This window comes from Lithobates pipiens, unplaced genomic scaffold (genome assembly GCF_037356315.1).
Source record: "Lithobates pipiens isolate NorthernLeopardFrog02 unplaced genomic scaffold, aLitPip1_a1.2 Scaffold_22, whole genome shotgun sequence".
In the NCBI taxonomy this organism is placed as follows: Eukaryota; Metazoa; Chordata; class Amphibia; order Anura; family Ranidae; genus Lithobates; species Lithobates pipiens.
The window spans coordinates 122,826,550-122,839,683 of NW_027507784.1; the positions used below are offsets into that span (position 1 = coordinate 122,826,550).

The 13,134-nt window shown below is 46.4% G+C and overlaps 1 protein-coding gene across 3 annotated transcripts in view; it reads right to left on the minus strand.

The window, feature by feature from the left end:
• Positions 1 to 12,821, minus strand: part of PRMT2 (protein arginine methyltransferase 2) — a 49,058-nt gene extending 36,237 nt beyond the window's left edge. For 2 of the 3 annotated variants that reach the window (XM_077448194.1, XM_077448196.1), the window contains exons 1-3: positions 10,887 to 12,812; positions 9,159 to 9,347; positions 8,917 to 9,078 (exon numbers count right to left, since the gene is read on the minus strand). In XM_077448194.1, coding sequence (XP_077304320.1) covers positions 8,917 to 9,078; positions 9,159 to 9,347; positions 10,887 to 11,663 — 1,128 coding nt within the window. In that variant the 5' untranslated portion in view covers positions 11,664 to 12,812. Of the gene's footprint in view, positions 1 to 8,916; positions 9,079 to 9,158; positions 9,348 to 10,886 lie in introns of all 3 variants that reach the window. The other variant, XM_077448195.1, reaches the window with a different exon arrangement.
• Positions 12,822 to 13,134: the final 313 nt, after the last annotated feature.

Genomic DNA, 13,134 nt, shown 5'->3' on the forward strand with positions numbered 1-13,134 from the left:
AAAGTAACTGTCACGGCCATTCTTAACAAGCTGTTAGACAAACCCCCCACAGCGGAACTGGAGTTGGACCGGGTCCACAGGATACAGGGCCCCAGGGGCAGGGACACCTCCGCCCCTCGGGACGTTTTGGCCAGGGTTCACTTTTACACCATAAAGGAAGACATCATGCGGCGGGCCTGGACCGCAGGCCCGATTGACTTTGATGGTGCCACCGTGCAGGTGTTCCCTGGCGTTTCCCGTCTCACACTGCGGATGCGGGGCATGTTACGCCCTCTGCTGGAGGTAGTGAGAGGCGTTGGGGCCACCTATCGCTGGGGACACCCCTTCCACCTGGTAGTTCTCAAGGGCACCGAGACCTTTGCCTTACGGTGGCCGGACCAGCGCCCGGACCTTTTTGCATTCCTTGGGGTGCAGGAGATCCCCGTTCCAGACTGGTTGGAGTTCCCGCTTACAGCAGACCCCGCGAGAACCTCTCTGCCTAGACCTCAAAGATCAGGCAGACGCAGGCACCATTCCCGGTCCAGACGGGACCCCAGGAATACCCCCATCTCCCCAGAACCCTAATGCCCAGGATGGAGGCCCTTTCCCCCGCGATGAGCAGTCTGTATACTGTTTTCTCTGATGGACTAAAGGAGGTTCTCCTGGCGTTTGTCCAGCAACATGGGACCATTTATTTCCAGCCGGGGCAGTATCCTTCATTTGTTTCTGTTTTTCTTCCACCCCCCTTCTTTTTTTTTTTCCTTGTGCTGCACCGTAGCTTTTGTTTTTTGTTTATGAGGGGGGGAACAGGAAGGGGATACTATAATATGGCTGACTATAGACTTTAGAGTCAATGCCGGGGGCTTGATATTTTGACACCGCATGGCTCGGGGCGCGTGGCCTGGACTTTGGAGAAGGGTGGGGGGATTGGCATGTGCCTTACCCCCTGCACCCCGACCCGGACTCACATACACCCGCAGTATAACCCCACGAGACTGGGTGGACCTTCAGGTATGGGGATCTGCGGGCAGGGAGGGATGGCCGGCCACGGCTGGGAGACCAGGAGGGGAGGAGACGGTCTCAGATTTTGGGGGGTCCCATTGGCCGGCGGTTGACTGCCCCCCCCTCTTGGAAGCGGGGGTTTGTGGGTGGGCCCACTGTTAATGTTCTGGGTTATGTTATGTTCTGTTTTTCTTTTATTATTACTGTTTTTTCAAATGTAATGATGTGCTGTACTAGGAGTTGGGGACAGGTCCTAGCTTGGTATTTTTGACTTCGGTCACAGTTATCTATGTACGAACAGTGAAATGGGCTCTATGGCCCGATCACACGGCTCCTCTTGCTCTGACTACATTAGTCTCCCACGTCCCATCCATAGGCTGCGCTTTTGTGCGCTACGCTTGTATTAGCAGTTTAGGGCACCCGTGCAGTTGCCTCTGTAACCGCGCTTCTTTGGTGCCAACTTTTCTTTCTTCTGCTTTTCTCTCTGTCTCTGTTCTACACTCACCCTCCTCTCCTTCCAACTTCTTAGTCCCCCTCTGCCGCTCCCTTCCCTATTCCCTGTTTTTGTCCGGCGGCGGGGCCCCTCCACCCCCTTTCTTTTTTTTCCCTCTCCCTCGCTGTGCCCATGCCTCCTCCCGGAGACGCTACCCCCAGCTTCCCCGCCAGGGGCATTAAAATCACGTCCTTGAACACTAGGGGCCTCTCCACCCCAGAGAGGCGCTCCCGACTCCTCGCTAACCTCAAAAGCTCTCGCACTCAGATAGCGTTTCTACAGGAAACATATTTTAAACAACAGGCAGTGCCCAGGCTGGGTAATAGGAATTTCCCCACCGCATACCATGCCCCCTCCCCCATCCCCAAATCGAAGGGGGTCAGTATATTGTTTGCAAAATCAATACCATGGACCTGAACCGTTAGGTCGGTTCCTCCTTCTCAAGGGCAAGATTGGACAGACCATTGTGACCTTGTTGAATGTCTATTTCCCCAATTCAGGCCATTTATCATTCCTTAGAGCATTAAGCCCTATCATTCTTGAAGTCAGGGAAGGAGTATTTCTGATGGGTGGAGACTTCAATTATGCACAAGAGCCTTTGATTGACGTCTCCCGTGGAGCGTTGCACCTCTCCTATTCGCTCCTCAAGCACCTGAAGGCAGAGATGCTGGGTTTGAATCTGGTCTATCCCTGGTGGGTTTTGCACCCGGACGGTAGAGACTATACATTCTTCTCCTCGGTCCATCACACATACTCCAGGATTGACTTCTTTCAAATCCAGCATAAAGATCTGTCGCTAGTCTCCACTGCACTGATTGATCATGTCTCCCTCTCAGATCACGCTCCGATCCATGTCATCCTGAACTGGGACCTGGGCTCCCGTGCGCCGCCCACTTGGAAGCTTAACGAATCCCTGCTACAGTCCCCGGAGACCCGCGAGGCGGTAGGGGAAGCTATTGTGCAATACTTCAGGGAAAACGTGAACCCAACCACAAGTCCTTTATGTGTTTGGGAGGCTCACAAGTGCGTGGTGCGGGGTGTGCTGATCCGTATTGGGGCCCAGAAAAAACATGAAAAAAATGCACTGATTGAGTCTCTGATTCGCAGGGTGCGCTCTCTCGAACTCCTCCATAAAAGATCCCTGGCGGCAACTCACCTGGCTGATCTTACTCGATCGAGGACAGAGTTGTGCGATTTACTCTATCAGAAAACGATTTGAAGCTTGTCATGGGCAAGACGCTCGTTTTTTTAATTTTCTAACAAGCCCAGTGCTATGCTTGCAAGGGCATTGAGGGGTCAGAGACAGCGCACATTTATCCCGCATATCTCTACTACGACTGGGTCCAGGGTCGACTCCTCTAGGGACATTGCTCAAGTGTTCCATGACTACTACCAGAAACTCGACATTATTGGAGCGGCGGAATCCGTGGCGTCGGCTTCTCTCAAATGGGCAGAGGCGGGGGAGTACATACGGTCATCCGGCATGCCTACCTTACTGACCAAAGTCCGTTCGTTACTGGAGTCGGATATTACCGCAGACGAATTCCGGTCGGCGGTGGCCCAAACGAAACCGCGTAAGGCTCCGGGGCCAGGCAGCTTTACCCTGACCTACTATACGACGTACATGGCACCCCTGACTCAACATTTCGTGAAAGCCTACAATTGCCTAAAAGGAGACACGGTCGTCCCGACAGACTCCTTACGGGCGTTTACAGTGGTGTGAAAAAGTGTTTGCCCCCTTCCTCATTTCCTGTTCCTTTGCATGTTTGTCACACTTAAGTGTTTCGGAACATCAAACCAATTTAAACAATAGTCAAGGACAACACAAGTAAACACAAAATGCAATTTGTAAATGAAGGTGTTTATTATTAAAGGTGAAAAAAAATCCAAACCATCATGGCCCTGTGTGAAAAAGTGATTGCCCCCCTTGTTAAAACATACTATAACTGTGGTTGTCCACACCTGAGTTCAATTTCTCTAGCCACACCCAGGCCTGATTATTGCCACACCTGTTCACAATCAAGGCATCACTTAAATAGGAGCTGCTTGACACAGTAAGGTCCACCAGAAGATCCTTAAAAGCTACACATCATGCCGAGACCCAAAGAAATTCAGGAACAATTGAGAAAGAAAGTAATTGAGATCTATCAGTCTGGAAAGGGTTATAAAGCCATTTCCAAAGCTTTGGGAATCCAGCGAACCACAGTGAGAGCCATTATCCACAAATGGCGAAGACATGGAACAGTGGTGAACCTTCCCAGGAGTGGCCGGCCGCCCAAAATTACCCCAAGAGCGCAGCGACGACTCATCCAAGAGGTCACAAAAGACCCCACAACAACGTCCAAGGAACTGCAGGCCTCACTTGCCTCAGTTAAGGTCAGCGTTCATGCCTCCACCATCAGGAAAAGACTGGGCAAAAATGGCCTGAATGGCAGAGTTCCAAGGAGAAAACCACTGCTGAGCAAAAAGAACATCAAAGCTCGTCTCAATTTCTCCACAACACATCTTGATGATCCCCAAGACTTTTGGGACAACATTCTGTGGACCGATGAGACAAAAGTGGAACTCTTTGGAAGGTGTGTGTCCAAGTATATCTGGCGTAGAAGGAACACTGCATTTCATAAAAAGAACATTATACCAACAGTAAAATATGGTGGTGGTAGTGTGATGGTCTGGGGCTGTTTTGCTGCTTCAGGACCTGGAAGACTTGCCGTGATAAAAGGAACTATGAATTCTGCTGTCTACCAAGAGATCCTGAAGGAGAATGTACGACCATCTGTTCGTGTACTCAAGCTGAAACGAACTTGGGTTCTGCAGCAGGACAATGATCCTAAACACACCAGCAAGTCCACCACCGAATGGCTGAAGAAAAACAAAATGAAGACTTTGGAGTGGCCTAGCCAAAGTCCTGACCTGAATCCTATTGAGATGTTGTGGTATGACCTTAAAAAGGCCGTTCATGCTCGAAAACCCTCTAATGTAACTGAATTAGGACAATTCTGCAAAGATGAGTGGATCAAAATTCCTCCAGGACGCTGTAAAAGCCTCATTGCACGTTATCGCAAACGCTTGGTTGCAGTTGTTGCTGCTAAGGGTGGCCCAACCAGTTATTAGGTTTAGGGGGCAATCACTTTTTCACACAGGGCCATGATGGTTTGGATTTTTTTTCACCTTTAATAATAAACACCTTAATTTACAAATTGCATTTTGTGTTTACTTGTGTTGTCCTTGACTATTGTTTAAATTGGTTTGATGTTCCGAAACACTTAAGTGTGACAAACATGCAAAGGAACAGGAAATGAGGAAGGGGGCAAACACTTTTTCACACCACTGTATATCACTGATTCCCAAGGAAGGGAAAGACTTAGCCCAATGCGGAAATTACCGTCCCATAGCACTCCTGAATATTGACCTGAAACCTTTCGCGAAAATTTTATCCAACAGATTACTGCCGTATATCCCGAATCTGATCCACTTTGACCAGGTAGGATTTGTGCCACTGCGGGAGGCGAGAGACAATACGGTTCGAGTTCTCAACCTCATCCATGCGGCACGCGTCCTGGGCAGGCCCCTTCTCATGCTGTCCACAGATGCGGAAAAGGCCTTTGACAGGGTGGCCTGGCATTTCATGCGGGCCATCCTGGAACACATTGGCTTGGGCCCTAACATGTTAGGATGAGTTATGTCACTTTATTCGAACCCCTCAGCGGCGGTTCGGGTAAACGAGTGGTGCTCGCAATCGTTTTCAATCACCAATGGGACGAGGCAGGGGTGCCCCCTGTCCCCCCTAATTTTTATTCTGACGCTGGAGCCCTTGATGTGCCACATCAGGAGTGATCCGAATATTGTCGGCATACAAAAATCATCTGCACACCATAAAATTGCCGCGTACGCAAATGGCTTAATTTTTTTTTGTTTCTAACCCACATACTTCGCTCCCCAACATTTTAGAAGCCCTCAGACGCTATGGTAAATTATCAAACTACAAGATTAACTGCATCAAGTCGGCTGTGTTGAACGTCTCGGTCCCTGAAAGCGAACTCAAGGGCCTCCGCTCAGCTTTCCCTTTCCGATGGACAGACGACTCCATACGTTATTTGGGCGTTGACATCGCTGCGGACTTGGCACGGTTATATTCACTCAACTTTGTCCCCCTATTGCGCAGACTAAAGTCAGACTTGGAAAGTTGGCATGCCCTGACCTTGACGTGGTTTGCCCGGTGCAATGCGTTTAAAAATGACGGCCCTCCCACGGATCTTATATCTGTTCCAAACGCTGCTCATTCAGATCCCCCTAACTTTTTCAACAGGTGATGGTCTTACTCCGGGACTTTATCTGGGCACGAAAACTGCCGAGAGCCCGCCTGCAACTGTTAGCTAAACCAAAAGACAGAGGAGGCTTGGGCCTCCCCGATCTCCGTCAATACCACAGAGCGACTCTTCTTGCGAAAGTGGTGGACTGGTATTGTAATCAGCCGCACAAGCAATGGGTGGAGATGGAGATCGAGGACGTGTCCATTCCCTTACTGACTTCCCCCTGGCTTCTGTCCTCCCCCCCCAAAGGATCTGTTGGATCACCCCCTGATAGGAGCCACACTTTCTGTAGTACGGAGATTGTTCCGCCACACGCACATTGCCCCCCTACCTTCGCCTATGACTCCCATTATCGGCAATCCCGAATTCCCTCCGGGATTTACCAACAAGAGACTACGGCAGTTGACGGCGGGTGGGAAACATCGTCTAGGGGAAATTTGGCCTTTGGGGGAGCTTCCGTCCACACAAACAATCACAGATCTGACTGACCCTCCACTTGACTTTTTTAGCACATTCCAACTTCGCCATTTTCTTCGAGCCATCCAAAGAGGTTCCTACACTCCACGTACCCTGACAGACTTTGAATCCCTCTGTCATAAAAGTGAACCAGTGCGACATACCCTCTCCCTTTTGTATAACCTTCTGATTAGCATAGAGGGGGAGTCTGACCCCTTGTTTATCCGTCAATGGGAAGAGGACTTGGACAGGAAATTTACCCCTCTGCAGATAGGAAAAATTTTAACTCTAACACATAAAGCCTCCATTGCGAGCCAATACCAGGAATCGGGGTATAAGATAATCACATGTTGGTATAGGGTCCCGTTTATCCTGCATAAAATGAACAGCACGATCCCTGACACCTGTTGGAGGTGCGATGCGGCTGTAGGGACAATGAGCCACATTTTCTGGACATGCCCAGCTATACAGAGCTTTTGGACAGGGGTGACTGCGACGATCAAGATCAACATCACGTTGGTGTCACCGATAACCCGGCGGCATGCCTCCTACACCTCACAGAGAGACCCGTCAGAAAATATAAAAAGACCCTCACTATGCAACTATTAAACGCAGCGAGGGCGTGCATACCCGCGCTGTGGAGACGACCCCAGCCCCCCTCCAAAGTCTTGTGGTACTCCAAGGTTAATCACATCCTCCGGATGGAGGAACTGTCGGCCACCCGCTACAACACAGAAGAGGCTTTCTGTGATAAATGGAGGCCCTGGAGGTACTTTACTGGTACACGTGAATATGTTTGCGAAGTGAGCAATACTTCCGACCCAGGAAATGATTGAACGCTCCACAGTGCGGGCGATGCCCGCTTTGGACGGTCCTTCTGCTACTCTCCCCCCCCCCCCCTTTTTTTTTCCACACGCCGCCACCCCCCCCTGTTCCCCCTATTTCGCTACCTGCTCTCTCTTTTCTTCCCTCCCCCCTCCAGACGTGCTCTGTCCACGCCATAGTTTATGTGATATCGAGGAATGCTGGGGTTATGCGCCCCACCGGAGAATGTATAAACTGGGTTCTACAGTTTCTTCACTACCCAGGTTCTTGAAATCTTGGTTACCCCCGGCCAGATAATGGGTACAGTTAGACTGGCCCTGGATATGCATTCACCGTTCTGAATATTGTGATATGAGCTCCTTTTTCTTTTTCTCTGTGTAAGATATCTAGGGCTCATCCTCCTGAGTCTAGTGTTACTTTGTTCTTCATTATCGAAAAATTTTAACATTTGGATATGTTAAACAGTTGTATGTTTTCCACATGTTAATAAAGAATTTAAAAAAAAAAACTCTAAACACATGCGCAATTTTAATACGTGACATGTTTGGTATCTATTTACTTGGCATACCATCATCTTTCACAATATACAAAAAAATAAAAATAAATTGAGTTATCTTTAGTGTTTCTATATTTTTTTTAAATATATGAGAAAAATTGCTGCGCAAATACCGTGTAACATAAAAAGTTTCAATGACCACCATTTTATTCCCTAGGGTGTCTGCTAAAACAATTATATATATATATATATATATATATATATATATATATATATATATATATATATATATATATATACATTTTATACACAGTTGTGTGAAAAAAGTATTTTTCTCTACTGGAGAATCTAAGCTTATTGAAATAACCTTTTTTTAAAAATAATAATTCTCTTTATTTTGAAGAAAGCTTTTAATGCAGTAATAAAGCATGCACAGTTAGTTGGTTATCGGTGGGTTGTCCCCTGCTGGCTTATTTTATACCTTGTTGACTAAGGGCCGGTTCACACTAGTGCGATGCCAGACATCGCATGTAATTCGCAGCGCACTGCTGTTCACATTACATGCGATGTCTGTGCGGGTGCGATGCCAGCCATACAGATAGCATGGCTGATATCGCACCGCATTCGGTCCAAACACGCACAGGACCCTTTTTTCTGTTTGGACCAGAATCGGATCGCATGTGTGTTCACACATGCGATCCGATTCATGTCCGAACTGTCAGTTCGCAGTGCGATTCGTGAGCTGATATGGGGATGTCGTTAACATATAATGACACTCCCTAGCAGTTCGCATATGGCAGTGTGAACTGCCGTGCATGTCAGGAGTGATGTGGGAACCCGCACATGATTCGCAGGGTTCTCGCATCGCGCTAGTGTGAACCGGCACTTAAGGGGTTAAAATCTCCACTACAAAGTCCTCAGCCCTACCACTCTCTCACTTCCCCTGCTATGTATGGTAAAATATATGGAGAGCCCACCTGTAAGTAATAATCTCTCTAATGGGCATACACATTGAAGGCAATAAAAGTTTCTAAAAATTCTACTGCAGATAAAACAATGGAAAAACATTTGAGTACTTGTTATGAACCATACCACTTCAGCTGTTTTTTTTTTCTGTATAAATTAATTCCACAACTAGAAAACTAACCATGCCACTACAAGTGCAATCTCTGTTAGATTTATCAGTTATATGGTGTGAGCGCCATGCCAAATGGATACAACTTGACTGGAGGGTTTAGACGGGTGCTCGCACTACATAGTTGTTCATAAATCATAAAAGAGGCGTTGTGCAGTCAAATTTTATGAATCAACCAGAAACGCAGTGTAAACTTATACATTGATCTAATACTCACAACATCGGGCTGCGCCAGCTGTGCACAGAAAAAACTTATTATTCCAGTTCCACAACCTAGATCGAGGATTCGCTTTCCTTTCAGTGCTGAACTGTTTTGTAGTATAACATTTCTGTAAGTCTGTGTACGAGGCTGGTCAGACAGCATTTCCAAGTGTAGCTTCTGCATGAAAGAGATGGGAGTGAAAAATCTGACAGATGTACAGACTAAATTATCTGATCTGGAAGGACAGTACATTTTACCAAAGTCTTGTAGCTCCCATAATACTCCTTGTCCTGCCATGGGTCATCGTCCTCTGCATCGTCTTCATCGTTTATTTTGTGCAAATGACTGGCTGGCACATACCCACAATTACCATTATGCTCAACCCACCACCAATCTGGTGTCACTGCAGACAGGAGGAGGACCCTGTCCCCATAAGAAAGGCTCAGCTGTTCAGAAAAAACAAAGACCACAGGCAGAAAAAAATCATTTAGATGTTTAAAATTCAGCTAAAAGGAGTTTATTTAACATTGTCACAAGTCAAAAGTTCTGAGAAGCTAAAATCAAAAAAAGTGACCGTTTTGTGACTTCTGGGCTGTATATTCGTTTCTGCATATTGACATCAACCACAATGAGACTGAACAGGCACAGCTTACTGCCTTATAATCAGTAAGCAACATTGGAGGCTGAAAATGGGTTCTTTCATCTATGAAGCCATTTTATGTCATTCCTATCCTGCACAACTTGAAAACATGAACGCTTTCATTGCTGACATCCTTCTGAAAATATTAGTTGCTTGAAACTCATGATAATCCTCTGATCTACCAAGTCACTAGGAAAAAAGCTTAAAGGATAAGTTCACAAAAAATAAATAAATGCACTTTTTTTTTTTTTTGCTAGGAACCTGTAATACATTAATACATTGCAATGATAAGGTCCTGTAGCTGTCTACCCATACCTCTGAGATGGGCAGGCAGTTTTCACACTGACGGGAAGCTCAATTAACTAACTAGGGCGATTAACAGTGCACTGGTAGTTCATAGAGAACTTCAAGTGGATAGCCCCAAAGGATGACAGTAATTGTAGTTTTCCCATTCACAAAACACTGTGAATGAATGACATGGCCAGGCAGGTGGAGCCCCACACTGCTACGTGTTTTTTTAGATTGTGACCAGGAGCAGCGAGAAGATCGCCTCTTGCTGGCAAAACGGGGCATCGGGGAGGTGCAGGGCGTGTGCATTTATAACATGTTACACCCTGAATATGGACTGGGAAACTGGTCAGAGTTGAGGGAAAGATGGATGGTGCTAAAAACAGGGATATTCTTGAGCAAAACCTGTACCACTCTGTGTGTGATTTGAGGCTAGGATGGAGGTTCACCTTCCAGCAGGACAATGACCCCAAACACTGCTAAAGCAACACTTGAGTGGTTTAAGGGGAAACATATAAATGTGTTGGAATGGCCTAGTCAAAGCCCAGACCTCAATCCAATAGAAAATATGTGGTCACACTTAAGATTGTTGTTCACAATCACAAACCATTCAACTTGAAGGTGCTGGAGCAGTTTTGCAAGGAGAAATGGGCAAAAATCACAGTGATAAGATGTGGCAAGCTCATAGAGACCTATCCAAAATGACTTGGAGCTGTGATAGCTGCAAAAGGTGGTTCTACAAAGTATTGACTTTAGGAGGATGAATAGTTATACACATTGACTTTTTCTGTTATTTTGTCCTATTTGTTTGCGTCACAATAAAAAAAAAAAAAAAAAAAGATTATATATATATATATATATATATATATATATATACACACAGTTGTGGGCATGTTCTGTAAATTAAATGATGCAAATCCTCAAACAATCCATGTTAATTCCAGGTTGTTAGGCAACAAAACAAAAAAAATGCCAGGGGGGGGGGGGGTGAATACTTTTGCAAAGCACTGTATATGCGCTCTAGCAATTTATACTGGAAATAAACCTACCCCCATACCTGTGTTTCTTCAGCAGCTGCAAAGTCACACATCATGACAAATTCATTTGAGCTGCAATCTTCATAAGGATAATGCGCCATATAGTCCATGGCAGAGGAGATCCCTAAGCGACTTAAGTCTGGAAGCTGCTCATACGACTCTCCATAACTGCATTCACACCGACTGTCATCTTGGTCTTCATGTTCCACTGGCCAAAGATCACCTTCAATCTCTCCACTTTTAAGTTGCCTTGCCATGCATTCAGATGAATCTCCAACCACTTGATTTGCTGTTGTGCCAGCGGAATGACTGCTTGTATTGTTCATTCTGCACCCAGAAAAATCGCCAGCCTTGTCTGCTTCTTTACAAGCTAGTGGATCATTTTCCATTGTTCTACAATGGTGCAAACACCCCTTCCCACAGCTCTCCGGACTCCTATTCCCCTCCACTGTGCTATAGCTAGCTGGATCCCTTTCCAATTGTTTTTCTCTATCATTATTTGTGTGGTTCTCTGTGTTACTGCCTGCATACCCTGCCCTCCCTCCAACTTCAGAATCACATAAACCCATTTCTAACTCCATTATTCTCACCTGACAGTTACTGTGTATTTCTATTGGTTTTACCCCACAGTCACATAGCTTGGTGTCCATGTCCCTCGTGGAGCATGACTGGCTATTTACACCAGTAGCAGCTGACATGGTTTCAGTTCTCTTCTCTGGTTCTGTCTTCTGTCTAATGTTCCTCTCCCCTTTTCTGTGCTTCTCTAAACCATCTCCACACCGTTCCTGTCCTTCCATGTCACCTAACTCTAATGGTATCTCTCCATAACTTCTTCATCTTGGTGCTACAAAGACTGCGAGCAAAAACGGATGGAACCGTGTTACCTAATAGGACTTTCCAGTTCTCACACTCTATTCAGATCATCTACACAATGGTACTGAACTCCACTTATCTACCCCAGGCTCAAATTCAAAGACAGCTAATCCTTCATTTCAGCTATGTCTACTGTAATCTCCTAAACCCCCTGTGATTCCTCTGCCTTGGAGCACTGGCTGGGTTTTGGATAGGTCTTCTTCCCATTTATGGAGACATACACTTGGTTTTGTTTTCACATTCCTGGTGATCTCCCCAATAGAAGAGAATTTTTCTGCAACTGTTCTACAATATCAGGTCACATCACTGCTACTTTCCACAAAAAATCAGTACATTTCACCAATACCGGGACAACTCACTACTACCAGCCGTGTTTGAACAATTTACTGCGAATACCTAATTCCAAAGCATTGATCTGCTACTGTTCCCCAATTCCAGAACGGATCTGCTACTCAGTCCAGTACCAGAATAATTTACTGCTACTGTCCCCAATTCCAGGAAAACTGATCTGCTACTGTCCTCAAGTTGCAGGATAATTTACTGCTACTGTCCTTAATTCCAGAACATTGATCTACTACCGTTCCCAATTCCAGGACAACGGATCTGCTCTTCAGCCAATCCCAGGATAATTTACTGCTATTGTCCCCAATTCCAGGACAATTGATCTGCTACTCTGCCCAATCCCAGGATTATGTATTGCTACTGTCCACAATTCCAGGACAATTCACTACAATTGTCCTTGGTTTCAGGGTCACTGTCCCCAATTCCAGGACAATTTACTGCTACCTTCCCCAGTACAGGACACTTCACTACTCCCTCCCCCAACACCTCACCCGTCCTTGTACATTTGTTAGACTTCTCAGTGACAACCGTCACCTCACCAATGATAAACTAGGACACCTCCGCTGTAATCTGTGGGGACCCGTGTCCTCGTATCTGCTCGGTCTCGGTGCTCTCCCACTCTTCCTACTTGTTATCAGCCCCTTCCCTTCTCATCTCTTCTGACCTACAGCGGCTTCCTGCTGCCTCCGGATGACACTTAGCCGCTTCCCCCGCTCAGGCGACTTTATTACTTAGTGCACTCCACTATGCCCCCTGCTGGCAGCTCAGCAGTACACCCTCCGACCATACACTGCACACACAGCCAGAGAGTTTCACTGACGGGTTTTCGGTTCAGCTGGCAAAGCATTGTGGGACTTGTAGTTTCCTCATGAGTCATCGTGCTGCAGGAAAGCATGTCATCTGAACGTGTATTCATTCATAATCATTTCCTTCGTGTTTACTCCATCAAAATCCTTTTCTTACCTGGCAATCTGTGTCTGTATGTGTATGTCCAGAGAAAACTTTTTAACAAGGAACTAGAAAGTATTCGCAAACTGGATTGATTTTTTTTAT